This window comes from Myodes glareolus, chromosome X (genome assembly GCF_982192425.1).
Source record: "Myodes glareolus chromosome X, mMyoGla1.1, whole genome shotgun sequence".
NCBI classification, from domain to species: Eukaryota; Metazoa; Chordata; class Mammalia; order Rodentia; family Cricetidae; genus Myodes; species Myodes glareolus.
This window is the reverse complement of record NC_142053.1, coordinates 24615600-24629966: the sequence shown is the minus strand read 5'-3', so window position 1 is coordinate 24629966 and position 14367 is coordinate 24615600. Positions and strand designations below refer to the sequence as shown.

The window sequence follows — 14367 nt, the reverse complement described above, 5'->3', positions numbered from 1 at the left end:
CAGGCACAGAGTTGAAATGTATTGCACAATTTAAAATGTATGGAAGATGGTTGGTAGACTGTCAAGACAGAATATGATCATATCCTTTCTCAGAAGCACTAGCCCTTCTCTCTAGTCAAAGGTGTTGATAGATTTGAAATTGGAGGCTCACTGTGGTGATGGTCACAACAAACACTGAGATACTGACCACAAGGTTATTATTAACGAGCTTGCATTTGAATGTAGTTTCCACTGGATTTAATTATTTATTTTTCTTTTTATTCAAATGACTCTTTAGTGCTCATTCTATTTATTTATTTGTTTTTTTACATCCTGACTGTGATTTTATTTTTTATTACACATGAACCATGGAGGCCAAAAGAGGCCACCAGATACCAGGAAGCTGACCAGTGTGGGTGATGGGAACCAAATACTGATACCCTGCAAGTGCAGCAAGTGCTCTAAATCGTGGAGTCATGTCTCCAGCCCTCTACCTTAATTTTTATACTTGGGATTATGTGCTTGTAAACTCACATAAATTAGTGTGAAAATAAAATATAAATCAAACTGGTTTTATAATCCCAAAGCACTTGATTTCCATGGAAATCAAGAGTGAGATGTTTGTTGTTTTTTCTAAGAGACTATATGTTTTTTTGTTTTAATACTTACTGATCAGCATTTTATCATATGTAAGTAACTGAGGTTTTTCATAAAGACCCCCAGTACTATCTATAGCCTGAAGTCATTTCAGATCTTTTTGCAAACAAAGAGCTGATGCTATCCTTCTAGACGGTGCAGGAAAACCAACTGCCCATACCTGTTGCATCCCTTGCAGGGCCTGCTGCAGGAGTTTCAGCTGCTGCTCCTGGTTTGGGTCATCTTCCCGGTGGGCTTTGCCTTGCTCTTGCTTGAGCAGTTCCACCTCGTTCCGGTAGGCATCTAGCTGCCAACGGAGGCTGTCATTTTCCTCCTTCAGAGCTTCGGCCTGTGAGACTAAGGCTAAACAGTCAATGGAAAATAGGAAATGTTAAACCTTGTGTCTAGATGTTTTTGTGGTTCATCTGAGTGCTATGAAAACTTGGAACTTGTAATTAATGTGTAGACAAAGCTGCTTCATAAGGGATTTTAGGTCAAGTGTAGTTGTTCATGGCAGTGAACGATGGACACAAAAAGCAAGACAGTCTTGCTTTCACAAATGTAACAGGATTTCAATACACAAATATTTTCATTGTGGTTCACATTCTCCAAACCAAAGATAACTATTTGCAAGTACCACCCATTACTTTCACTGAAATGGAGCAAGTGATAAGAGCACTGTAGCAACCAAATACAGGACTGATTGCCTTGAACAGATAATTGCCTACACAAAAACTTTGTTGAAAGAGAAATACTTAAAAAAAAAAACAGATTCACTAATATTATAGAAGAAAAGTAAGCACGTGAACCAAGATGATATTTCCACATTCTGTATATGAAGACACCTCCCCTGCATCCTGACAGTGAGTAGGAAGCTGAACAAACCCAAACCAAACAACTCTTTTTGATTCTTTTGTTTGTTTGATACAGGGCCTCTCATCATAGCCCAGACTGGCCCAGAACTTGCTACATAGACCAGGCTGGCCAGTAGCCTTGGCTGACCTGGAGCTATATAGACCAGGCCAGCCTTGAAAACATAGAGTGGCCTGTCTCTGCCTCCCAAGGCCTGCGATTAAAGGTGTTCACTGTCAAGACTGTCTTAACAACTCTTCTTATTGTCTTCAGAGAACTGAGATTATTCAGCAAATTAACTCTTCAAACTAGAGACAGAGACATTGAACACAACAAATCAAATCATATAGAACCCCAAAGCCATGAGCAGAAACCCTCACGGGAACCAGTACTTGGGTAGAGAAACAAACTGAATTACTGGAGGTTAGTATGGACAAGCCTGTGAGTTAAAAGCTCCACAAGTGTGTATTGGGTACACTTTCTTGAGTTTCCCCTCCAGGCGCTCTACCAGGTCCTCACAGTGAATATCAGAGAAAAAGCTTTCTGCTTCACAGCAGGGAAGGAACAGTTTTGAAGTTTGAAATGCCAGAACATTCTATTCTTAACTAGACCTATCCCCAAGAAAAACTATTTGATCAGAACCTTTGACAGTTTTAAAAGAGCAGTGATGAATTGAAGAAAGGGAGATACTTAACCAGAGATTAGCAGTTCCCAATCTGTGGGTCATGATCCCAAGGGGTCACATATCAGACATCCTGCATATCAGATATTTACAGCAAAATTCACAACAGTAGCAAAATTACAGTATGAAGTAGCAATGAAAATACTGTTATGGTTGGGGTCACCACAACATGAGGAACTGTGTTAAAGGAGCACAGCATTAGGAAGGTTGAGAACCACTGCTCTAGACCCTTACAGACATTTTGTTCCAGTTAAGGGCATAGGAACAAATTTGAGAAGCACTGGTGAATTTCACTGCCCATGGGCACAGGGTTACCAAAGGACTGAGACTTAGGGTTGGGATGTATTTCAGTGGGAGAAGGCTTACTTAGCATTCAAGAAGCCATGGGTGCTACATATAACTTGGTATTGTAGCATACAGCTTTAATCCCAGCACCCAAGAGGTGGAGGCAGGGGGATTAGAACTTTGAGTCGACCTAGCCAGTCAGGGCTACATAAGATTCCACTAGCTAAGTGGTGAGTACATTTCAGCATATGAATTTTGGGCTACACAAGCATCGAGGTGACAAGAAAAGCAGGGAGAAAAAAATGACTAAAAGAAAATAACAGGATATCCAGCAACCTGGCACAAACACAGTGTAAGTATGCATAAATGGCAAAGTCAAAACAGAAGAGAAAAAGCAACATTTGAAACAACCATGACTAAACAGTTTTCCAAACTTGTGCCATACATGAAACTACATACAGATCCATGAAGTTCGTAGAGCATTAATGATAAATGCCCTCAAATCTACTCAAAGTTCAGCAAATCAAAATAAAGAAATTTAAAGAGGCCAGAACAAAGCTGTAGAGAGGAGTAAACAAAAACATTACATAGGACTTCTCAGAACACACAAAGCAAGAGAATGGAGGAAAATATTTTAGCAAAAAAAAGTCATCAGTGTTGAATTTGTGTGCCCCGTGAAATTATATTTGAATGGAATTAAGAATAAAGATTTCTTCAGCTAAATAAAAACTGAGGGTAAGGTTTGACAGTAAATCTGCCCTGAAAGAAATATTAAAGAAGCTGTTCGAAGCAACAAAAATGACATAGTTCAGAAATTCAGATCTACACACAGGAAAATAGAACATAAAAGATGAGTTTCTGATGACAAAATAAAACCTTTTATGTTTTCCTATTAAGTGATTTAGAGTAGAAAGTTCAAAATTGCGGCAGTAACAGTGACACACTTATGTGAAGTGAGCAATAGCAATGATGCTTGGGATGAGAGAAGAATTGGAAATATTTTGTTATTGCAGAATACTTGCATAATCTCAAACCATATAGAAAATGTATAATCGATATATTGAGGAAAGAGAAAAAATAATAGAAAGTGCTTAAAACCATATGAAGAAGAAAAAGTATGGAGGACAAATTAGGAGGAGGGAACAAGGACACTCCAAAGAAAACTTCAGCAAATATAGTAGGCATTTATCCAATCATACCGATAATCACTTCAAATGTCATTGCTCTAAATATACCAGTCAAAACACAGATTGTCACTACAGTAAATCAAAAAAGTTCCTAGTCATGCACGACTGCACACATCTACATTCTCAGGACTCATAAGACAGGAGGATGGCTTCAAGTTGAGGTCAGTTTGGTCTACATAGCAAATTTATTTTTAATCGAGCTTATCCCGATTTAATTGACAAGGTAAGCACTTTATAGAATACTTTCTAAGAATCCACACTGTGTTCAGTACTTGGCCTTATTTAACCCCACACTGTAAATAAATAAAAAGTATAGAATAGCCATACATGTAAACTGAACTGATGATGTGCTTAGTGTGCCCGCAAGCCATTTGTGGTTGAAATACAATCACCAAAAGTATTAGCCACACAACTTATTCGTATATAGGGCAAGCCACTTAGTAATTGTGATACATATATGAAACTTCATTAATTATGAGTTTGTGCAAATTTTCAAGATCAAAATTATAAAGCCTATTTGCAATATTTAGTCAGAAGGTTTTTCATTAATCCAACAAACATTTATTGAGTACTCTTTGTATTCCAGGCTCATGACTATGGTAAAAATAGGCGATTCTATTAACCTCTACTGTTTTCCTACTACATAAAAGGAAACATTTTCCCTTTTTTTATGGTGTTAGGGAACAGACCTAGGACCATGAATTAGTTAGGCTAGAGTTTCACCACTGAGCTATATTCCCATTCTACCTCTTACAATTGCCAATAAAACATAAAATCTGGAAAAGGAGATGGCAAGTTGGACCCAAACTAAAAAACTGTACATTAAGTGTGTAAGTAGGTTAAAATCCAACTCGACAAAGATGTGGATTTTTTTCAGCTATCTATGGGAAAGTATTTTTGGTTGGCATAAAGTAAAAGAAAAACAATGAAATCAAACAATTAAAATTATCTAGTATAATAAATGATGGAAGAATCGAGATGTCAAAGAAAAGCTTTATAGGCCAGGAAGTATGTGGCAGTCAGGATCAGTGCAGCAGCCCCTGTAAAGGCAGTGCTTGAAGCTGTCAGAGTGGAGGTGAAGAGGCAAAGTAGATCACAGGCGGCTTGAGATGTCATGAACACGGAGTGCTCATTTAGGAAAACTACAGCCCAGGAGAGTGACTGTGTGGGCTGCAAATGGCAGAATTCAATGTCTGTCCTGTTGAATTTTGCTCCTTTTGGTCATATCTCTCCTTTCTGCTCTTAGTGGAAATAGCATCATCCTGTAGACTGGTTGCTCTCATGAAGTCACAAGAGAAGAAAGGCATAATTCAAGCATTCCTCTCTGTGCTTCCTGTTTACCATGACTCGAACAGTCAGCTATGCCTTCTTTGTCATGATGAACCCAAACCTCCAAAACCTTGAGCAAAATGCAATCTCTACCACACTAAGAGATGAGTTATATATAGAAAGAGACATATTGTTTTCACACAGAATCTCAGGAAGTCCGGAATGGCCTCATTATGTAATCACCTATGCTCTTGAACTCTTGTTTCTCTTGCCCCTCCTCCCAAATGCTGAAATAAGAGGCATATTATACCATGTCTATATTTAAAGAGAACTTTATCCTGAGACTAAGACATATCTCATTCCTAAAAGAAATCTGCCTTTAGAGAGAACTGAGTTTAATTAAATGTCTTGAGCCTAGGACAATTCCTAAAGTTATTTGGCTACTATGGTCAGATTGTCTACCAAAAGCAGAGGGTGGCACTGGAATAGAAAAAAATTTCTCAGTGTCCACATTTGTTTTCAGTGAATGGTCATGTAATTATCTTGATATCGTAGTTTTAGATCTCACATTTCAATTAATCAATTACAAAAGCCCTTTCTGAGGGTACATTCATTTTTGTGTGATTTTTCTAGCTGATTTTAATTACTTCTGTATCCACACAGATTTTATGTCTTTGAGGAGAAAGCCATTATGTAGAGATTTGCATTTCTAGATCTCTAAATATTATTTACCCATTGTTATGCCATCTCACAGGGACATGAGATACTGTTCATCGGCCATTCACAGCACCAGAGAAAGATGATATAAGTGATTAGTGTATGAACAAAATGCTATAGGAAAAGGGACATTAACCACCTGTCAAACAGAGGAAGCAACATTTGGTCTGTTTGCTGAATCAGCACCAAGGACAGCACCTCAAGCTCTTACAGCATCTGCCTCATAGGCATACAGGTTCCTCTGTAAATAGGGATTCCTATAGATGAACAGTTGTTTGTTTCTGCTGTGGTTTGAATGTCATTTGGTGATCTACATGGCTTAAAACAAAATAGCAACATTCCATCTTCCTCCTTTTGTTTCTTCACATACTACAGTCCTACAGGCCAGTGTAGGCTCACACTGAGCATGGAGTGCTCAGTGTCACATGGAGGTGCACGACTGAGGGAAAGGCAGATTCAGGACAATGCTTAGAGGCATAATCTCAAGTTTAAATGTGAAAAAAAAATCCCTTTAAGTAAATGAGGAGGAGAGAGAGCTTGTATACCGCCCTGGGGAAAGGGCAGAGTGCAGGACACTGACAGAAGCAGGAACAGATAATAATCTCAGTTTATACCTGTCACTGAGAAAAAAAAAACCCAAACAAACAAACAAGGTAACCATCTACTCCTGGGGGGAGGGATTCTTGACAAAATGTAACTTCTACTCTCTGAAATTAAGGTGTCATTTTAATGAGAAAATAAAGTCTTTCCTTTCACAGACTTAATATTAATTGGGTCTGTTCCCGAAGTTGGAGTCTTTTGTACATGGCCAGAACACTGAAAGGTTCAATATTACCTTTGAATACTATGTTTGCGTAAGTGAACCCACCAGTCTTGACGTTGGAGAGCATAGTACAGTGGATGCATTCCTATTCTGCCATCATTAACTTTCAGTTTCTCTTTTCTGACTATTCCCTATATGGAGAATGTTTTTCTTTATGCCAATTGCTTCTTAGATCTGAAGGCTGCCAGGTTCTCATGACAATATGAAAATATGAAGGCAGCCGTGAACATTTCCTCCTAGAGGAGCCTTTGAGAGCAGAATCTCAGACATGTGTCTGTACAATGAAGAACCAAAACAGACTTCGTGCCATTAAAAATATTCGATAGTATAAAGGAAACAAACAAACAAACAAAGCCAAATGATGCTAAGTGCATTCAGTTATTCAGCTATTCTTGGAAAGCTTTATTACAGGAGAAGCTAAAAAATGCTACAAGAAGATAGAAAAAATGTGCAGCAGTTTTCTCAAAATTCACAAAAAAAAAAAAATCTAAGCCCTAGCAATTCTCAAAGGGTAGAAAGCTGAAAACAACAGACAGGGAGATGATGTAAAAGTACAACCTACAGAGGTGGCTGCAAAGTGGTTCAGGCAGAATCTCAAGTGGTTTCTCTGATCTCACAAAGTCTTATTCCCTTTGCATCTACATGTCATTATCTCTCTCTAACCAGTCTTCTACCAGCATGGATACATCTGGAGCATCATGGTTCCCTTCTATAACACCTATATCCCTCTGTCAAGTAAAGAATTCATCCTCATTGGTTAGTTGCCCCTTAACCCTTCATCACTCTAAGATTCTGTTCTCCTTAAATCCTTAATCTCTTGGAGTGGCCGACTCCATTCAGTCAGTTAATTGTTTTTGGATAGATTGTACTGCAAACTCCTCAGCACCCAATATTTCTTCAGTCTCCAGAAAACCTTTGATCAAGCTGACCATCCCAGTCTGTAAGTAACTCTTGGTCACCTGACTCTACTCTCTCTGCTCTTTCTCTTGGGCCTCAGAGTACTTTTAAAGGAAGTTGTGGAATTAGGCAGCTAGATTAATATGGAATCATGTTGGTCCTAGCTGATGGGATCTCTCAGCTCCATTTTCTTCCTTCCATGCTTCCACAGTATGTACTCAATATCTATTGCTCCCTCTCCATGGTCTTACTTCTAAATAGCTTATGTGATTAATGAATGACCAATCTCTTACTATATACAGAAGTCTGGGCTGCATACATAACTTTCAGCTTCCCCCACTTTCATCACAGAGACAATTCTCATGAGAATGTAAGCATCTTCTGACTTTGAGGTCCCTTTTGTTCTTTTTTCTAGGACTTCATTTCCACAATTTCCCATAAACGTTGCCACATCTTCAAGTACTGAAGAAATTACATTCTTCATGACTTCCTTCCCTTTTATTGAACATCAAAAATTAATTTAAAAGGGCACATTTGTAATCCCAGAACTCAGAAGGAAGAGACAGGAAGAACCCATCAGGTTTGAGATCAACTTGGGCTACACAGTGAGATCCAGAGCAGTTTGGGCTACTCAGCAAGACCCTGTCAACCCCATGCCTCCTCCCCATCAATGTAAGCCATAACAACAACACAAATACTTTAATTTCAGCCCATCTAGATAAGCTCTGTTCTGAGGATTGCACTATGTTCCTTCCTGTCATCCCAAAGATGTTGAAGCTCTAATAATGGGATCTTGCTTACTAATAGGACATTTAGAGAAGTAATCAAGTTAGAGTGTAGTCATTATGGTGGGTCCTAATCTTATGACTGGTGCCCTTCCAGAAAGGAGAACTTTGGGCAGGGAGATAAGACATACTTCATGTGAGCATAAAGGCAGAGATTGGGGTAATAAATAAATGTCAAAGAATGACAATGATTGCTGCCAAACAGCACAAACTGTGAGGAGGCTACAAAGATTATGTCCCACAGCCTTCAGATGGAACTAACTCTGCTGATACTTCCACCTTGAGTTCCTAGTGTTAATAAAATTAAGACAATAAATCTGTTATAAAACATAACTCTATAGGGTAGTGGTTGTCTTCCTAAAGCTGTGGCCCTTTAATACGGTTCATGTTGTGGTGACCCCCAACCATAAAATTACTTTATTGCTACTTCCTAACTGGAATTTTGATGTTATGAATCATAATGTAAATATCTGATTTGCAGGATTTCTGATATGCAACCCTTGTGAAAGGGTCATTTGATCCCCCAAAGGGGTTGAGACCCACAGGTTGAGAGTCACTACTATAGAGCATGAGAGATGGCTTAGCAGTTAAGATCACGGGCTGCTCTTGCAGAGAGCTTGGGTTCAATTCCTGGTACTCATGTAGCAACTTACAACCAACTGCAGCACCAGTTCCAGGGAACCCAACACCCTCTTCTGGCCTCCACGGACACTGCATACATGTTGGGCAAGCAAAACACATGTATACACACAAAACAAAATAAAATGACTGAGTCAACCACGGGATGGTATTTTGTTATTCTGGCTCTAGTGATCAAATACACCCATCTACTATTCCCTGGTCTTTCAGACTAGAAGCTCACTGAGTGATCTTTACTTTTCTTCATCTATATACCAGCCTTACAAAGCCTTTGGAGTCCATTCCTTTATGAATGACCCTAGCATCTTTAATCTCCTATTTCCATTCTTGTCTTTTCTTTGTCATTTTGCTCCTTCCTAGTGCCATCACTCGAGTCCAAGTCTTCATCATTCCATGACTCTATTTGTAAAACAGAATCAGGCTGGTCTCTTTTTTCCTGAACTTATCTCCTAAAATGTAGATTTCACGATGTTTTCATCATAATAGTGCTATGGTCTCAAGTGCTTATGGTACCACATAGCTTGCTATGCTAAACTTGAGCCTGGAATGTATTCTCCTCCAGACTTTAGGCCCATTGTGCCTACCTAGTCTTTTATCCCCCAGCAGATATTATGCCTCTTTCCATCACTGACTCCCTATTCCTCTATTCACTCACACCACTAGGATGTCTCTCACTTTTGTTCTTCCTATATAAACCTGTTCCCCTTTCAAGGTCCTGAGCAATTGTTACTGGCTGTGACTACTTGGGATCACATTGATATCTCTTGCCCTGGTTAGATTCTATTCAATACCTTCTAGGTTAGCACCAAGTAGTATTTTAAATTTATGCAGATTTATTTATATTAATATGTCTCTCAGCTTGTAGGACATTGTAATAATTAATTGTTCAAATTCTTTTTTTTCTTTTTTTAAAATTTTTTAATTTTTTTCGAGACAGGGTTTCTCTGTAGCTTTGGAGACTGTCCTGGAACTAGCAATTGCAGACCAGGCTGGCCTCAAACTCACAGAGATCCCCCTGCCTCTGCCTTTCGAGTGCTGGGATTAAAGGCGTGCACCACCAACACCCAGCTTGATTGGTCAAATTCTTAAAGTGAGAATAATGGAAACTAGATGATGAGGAGGAAAAAAACGGGGAAGAGAATATTTTGGTTAGAACAATTAAGGAGAATTTGCCATTTCACTGTTTCCGAAATGGTCCCTAGACCATCAGAATCTAAATAATTGAAGTATCTGAAACACCATTAAAGAACTTCTGGGTCAGACTCTCTGCATCTTATAAATATCTTTTAATTTTAATTTTCTTCAGCTTTATTGAGGTATGACTGATAAAGAATTGTATATACTCAAGGTTTACAATGCTTCTTTTCCAGAGAAGTCAGGTTTGTACAATGATTTGTATGTTCTAATTAACATAGCCACTTGTGAACAAAGTTCCTGGGGAGTTGCGAACATTTAATGTCTCCTCTCACAGCAAACTTCACACATAAATACATGATTTACTGTAGTGACAGTAGTACACCCTGGAGCTCTAGACTGTGTACCTCCTGACTGACAGTTTGGACCCTTCAGGGCACCTAAACTGATTTTCAGGGGCACCAGTCTTGGCGAGCACTAATCTAACCGAAGAAGGCAAAAGGGATATGGAGAGAACAGTCCCTCTTGGCTCTTCTGTTTACTGGGCACACGATTAACAAAAGAATGAAACAATTTCACAATATCCAATTTGATGTGACTTCCCCATTTAATAGATTGCTTTCAGCAAAGCAGTCCTTTCTTTTTTTGCAAGTACACTGTGTCACAGATACGGGCTGATACAGAGCCTCTGGAAGAACAGAAATTCTGTGACACTACATAATGTAACTAGTTTTTACTTAGTTTGAGAAGTAAGAGATAACCAGGGATGCGCCACAGGCCCCTGGAATTCAAGTCTGGGAAGCACAGTGAGAGAAAGCAACAACGTGGAGATCTACTTGCTTAAGCTTTTAATTGGAAACATGTGATAGCTAAAACATGTAGCTGATTTAGATAAAAAGCAAGGGGACTCTTGCTGGCTCACGTCGAGCAGGATTTCTGCAGCTGAGTACTACAGAAGTGAGATAACAGAATTAGATACGATCGAGGGGAAGAAAAATGCACAAAAGTCCTTGAATTAAAATGAATTGAAACCTTCTGGGAGAAAAGCTATTTGGTAAGCTCCATTAAGTCTATTGTAGATAGCTTTATTTGACAAAGCAGCATCCTGGCATGTGGAACAGGAAAGAAAATAGCTATAAGATGATCTGTCAGGGAGTTTCCAGTCTCTGAACGAATAAGATTCTGTGCAGTAGCCAATACAGCTTTTAACTCAGAAGAGATACAGAAACAAAATGCAATTATATATCCCTAGTAAGTGCATTCAGTATGAATTTCCCACATACCCCTCACCTCCTCCACTAACTCCTCAAACTCTGCAATCCATCAAGTAGATGCTCAAAATTAGGTTGCAACTATCCCACTATAACAACATATAAGCAGTGTATATGATTCTGGAGATACTGAAGTGGAGGCAATACTACAAGTCATAATTAATCTGCTCTAACACATCTTAGTGAAGCACTTAAATAAGTTGAATTGCTTCATTATTATTACAGACTTTTCTTTATTTTGGCTATAGGTTTGTAGTATTTATTTGTAGCAATTCAATATTCTGAAAATGCTAACCACTGCTTATAGAAAGTATCGAGCACAGACAATAGTTTTTATGTTTATGGATCAAGTATATCACAAAAATAGAGAAAATTTTATTACAATAGCTAATGGATAGCTTTAAAAAGTCTGACTTGATGTTTTTTTCTTTTTCTGTAAGAATTTCTGTTTATGGAGTGAAGATTCTAAGACCCCTTACATGAGACCAAATGCTGATTTGAGTTTCAGTCAATTGATATGTACTCCTACCACATGACAAATTAAATTAAAGACATTAAATTATTATATTTCTAATGTTTACAACTTGCTTGTCATGTAACAGCTATGAAATGACTGGATGAATTAATCTGACCACCACAAAATCCAAGTTAGTTGTTATGACATGGCAGATGATTGTCAGGGAGGGAAAAGTCTCTCCCAGATCTGAGACTAGACTTCAGATATTTGAAATTCAGACCTAGTGCTTTTTTTATTAAAAATGTATATATATATATATATATATGTATATATATATATATACGATCTGTGTGTGCAGATGTGCACAGCCACATGCATACATACACACCAGAGAAGAATGATGTTGGGTGTTTTGCTCTATCATTTTCCAGTGATCTTGTGTGCCTCCAACCCCAAACAGTGCTGGGGTTACAGACATCCAAAGCCATGCCTGGCTTTGTATGTAGTTGTTGGGGATTTGAACTCAGGTCCTCGTATTTGCCAAAGGAAAAGCTTTTACATACTGAGCCATCCTCCTAGCCTAATGCTTTTTTAGACTGCATTCCATATAATGAAAGTCCTAATATTGTTAGCTCCTGCTAATACTTGACTAGAATAAAAGCCTTCACCCAGACAACTTTTTGTGGACTCTTATTTGGTACCCAATATATTTGCTAAATAACTGCGATAGTTATTTATTACTTGGTAGATTTTAATTTTTGAACTTTATGGAAACATCTAATTTTCTATGCACTAATCCAAAATCTTCTTTAAACTGTGTGTGTTAGGGGGTGTGCGTGTATACGTGATGTGCATGTGCACAGACATGTGCAAGTAGATATTAATGCTGGGTTTCTTGAGCCATCACACGCCACCTTGTGTTTGAAACAGGATTTCTTGCTAAAAGTGAAGCTTACTGACTGGTTGGCCAGCAGGTTACAGGGATCTTTTGGTTTCCAACTCCTCAGCATTCGGATCACAGGTGTGTGCCACTGTTCCAGCTTTTAATTTTTTATATAGATGCTAGAGATCTGAACTCAGGTCTTCATGTTGCATGGTAAGCACTGACTAAGCCTTTAAAAAAATCTTGACAGTTTCTCCTAAATTATATAATCTACTTTGTATGTTTCTTTATGTCCTTTGCTATATATATATATATACATATACATACATACATACATATATATATTTAACATTTAAGTCATGTATCTCTGTTACTGATTTGGGTAGAATGTACAAGTAATCTAGCATTTATGCAGATGTTTTCTCTCAGTTGAAGAGAATATTAATAAATCCAAGTCAAATATGGACCAATGATACCTAAATGTTCAGTGGGGGTTTTATTTTTTTGAAAAAAGTGCATATGTTAAATTAGGCATTTCAAATGAAAAGGGGATACATGAAGAACAGAAAACTCTGTAGACAGGGGTTTGATATTTAGCCAGTGTTTACTCATATAGCCCCATCAGTTTGTTTTCTATCTGGTGTCCAGTCTAGTGGGTTGATGTATATATCATCTTACCTTGTTTTAAAGGTTTGAAAATACTGCCACTGCAAGTAAATGCTTATTACATATAACAAACCAGAATGATCATTACCTGAGTCCTCCGTTTCTTTTGTTTCTGTCGTTTCTTCTATTTCATCGTCAGACATTTCCATTTCTTCTTCTCTCCTGATTCCCATTAATTCATCATTATGAATGTTGCGAATTTCCTAAGGTTAAAAGGTATGTATTTTAGCGGGAAAACTTAGAAAATGTTGAGGAAATGGACGGAGGTATGGGGACATATTAAAAACTCTCAGGGTGCTCTTAAACAAAAAGGCAACAGCACACCGAGACTACACAGTCTCACTAAAAGGCACACTTGGCTCTTGTGTGGAGTTCTGGAGTTTCCCTTTAGAGTTTTGACATTATACCTTCCCACATAGGGTTCTTTAATTTTGCTGCTTCTTATTTCCCCTCCATCAACAGTTTAGAACTCTAAACCAAGATTTTATAGTTTTAGAAGATACAGCAAAAATGAGCTGCTAAGAGTAACCTTCTACAAGACTAACTTTCTCATGGACAATACCAAAATACATAACTACTTGATGTCAATGGACACTGAACAAAGTAGGCATATTATGAAGAGGAATTGGCATTTGGAAGAAGTAAAAAAAAACCCCAAAAACCAAAAAACAACCTATGGACAAGTTTCCTAGGTTTTCAAAAGCCTCTTAGTTTGAGAGCAGATCAGAGTTAATCACAGGGTAGCTAAATTTCTAGTAGAAAACCCAGCCTTTGTGGCCTAAATAATTGCAAGAGAGTGGTTAAAAGAAAAACAGCCACTGGAGAGTAAGAGGGAAGAAATGGGATGGGGGAGAGCATGGAGGAAGGGAAGGAGAAGGGAGAAAGGAAGACACACACACACAGAGATTGTTTACACTCTGTATCTAAAATCCTTTCAAAGTTTTGCATGCTTTTCAACCAAGAAGCAGAAGAGAGTCTAAGCAGCCTAGCTAAGGCTAAAGGAGCTAAACTGTTACTGGAACTTCTATCCAATAAACCTCTAGCTTGAATACAAACAATTAAAATGATTATTTAAGCAAAACAACACAAAATGAACATTTTGGAAGAACGTAGAAGAGTCCATAATTTTTACACTATAATACTCATATCTAGGATAACCACCAAAATCATTGGACATCTCAGGAACTAGGTTAAGATTACATTTT

General features: G+C 38.1%; 1 protein-coding gene across 12 annotated transcripts in view; it reads right to left on the bottom strand.

Moving 5' to 3' along the window:
- The window catches only part of Enox2 (ecto-NOX disulfide-thiol exchanger 2), a 271673-nt gene that overhangs the window by 13408 nt on the left and 243898 nt on the right, over positions 1 to 14367 (bottom strand). For all 12 annotated transcript variants that reach the window (XM_048450363.3, XM_048450361.3, XM_048450362.3 and 9 more), the window contains 2 exons: positions 13251 to 13365; positions 797 to 978 (listed from right to left, as the gene is read on the bottom strand). In XM_048450363.3, coding sequence (XP_048306320.1) covers positions 797 to 978; positions 13251 to 13365 — 297 coding nt within the window. The remainder of the gene's footprint in view (positions 1 to 796; positions 979 to 13250; positions 13366 to 14367) is intronic.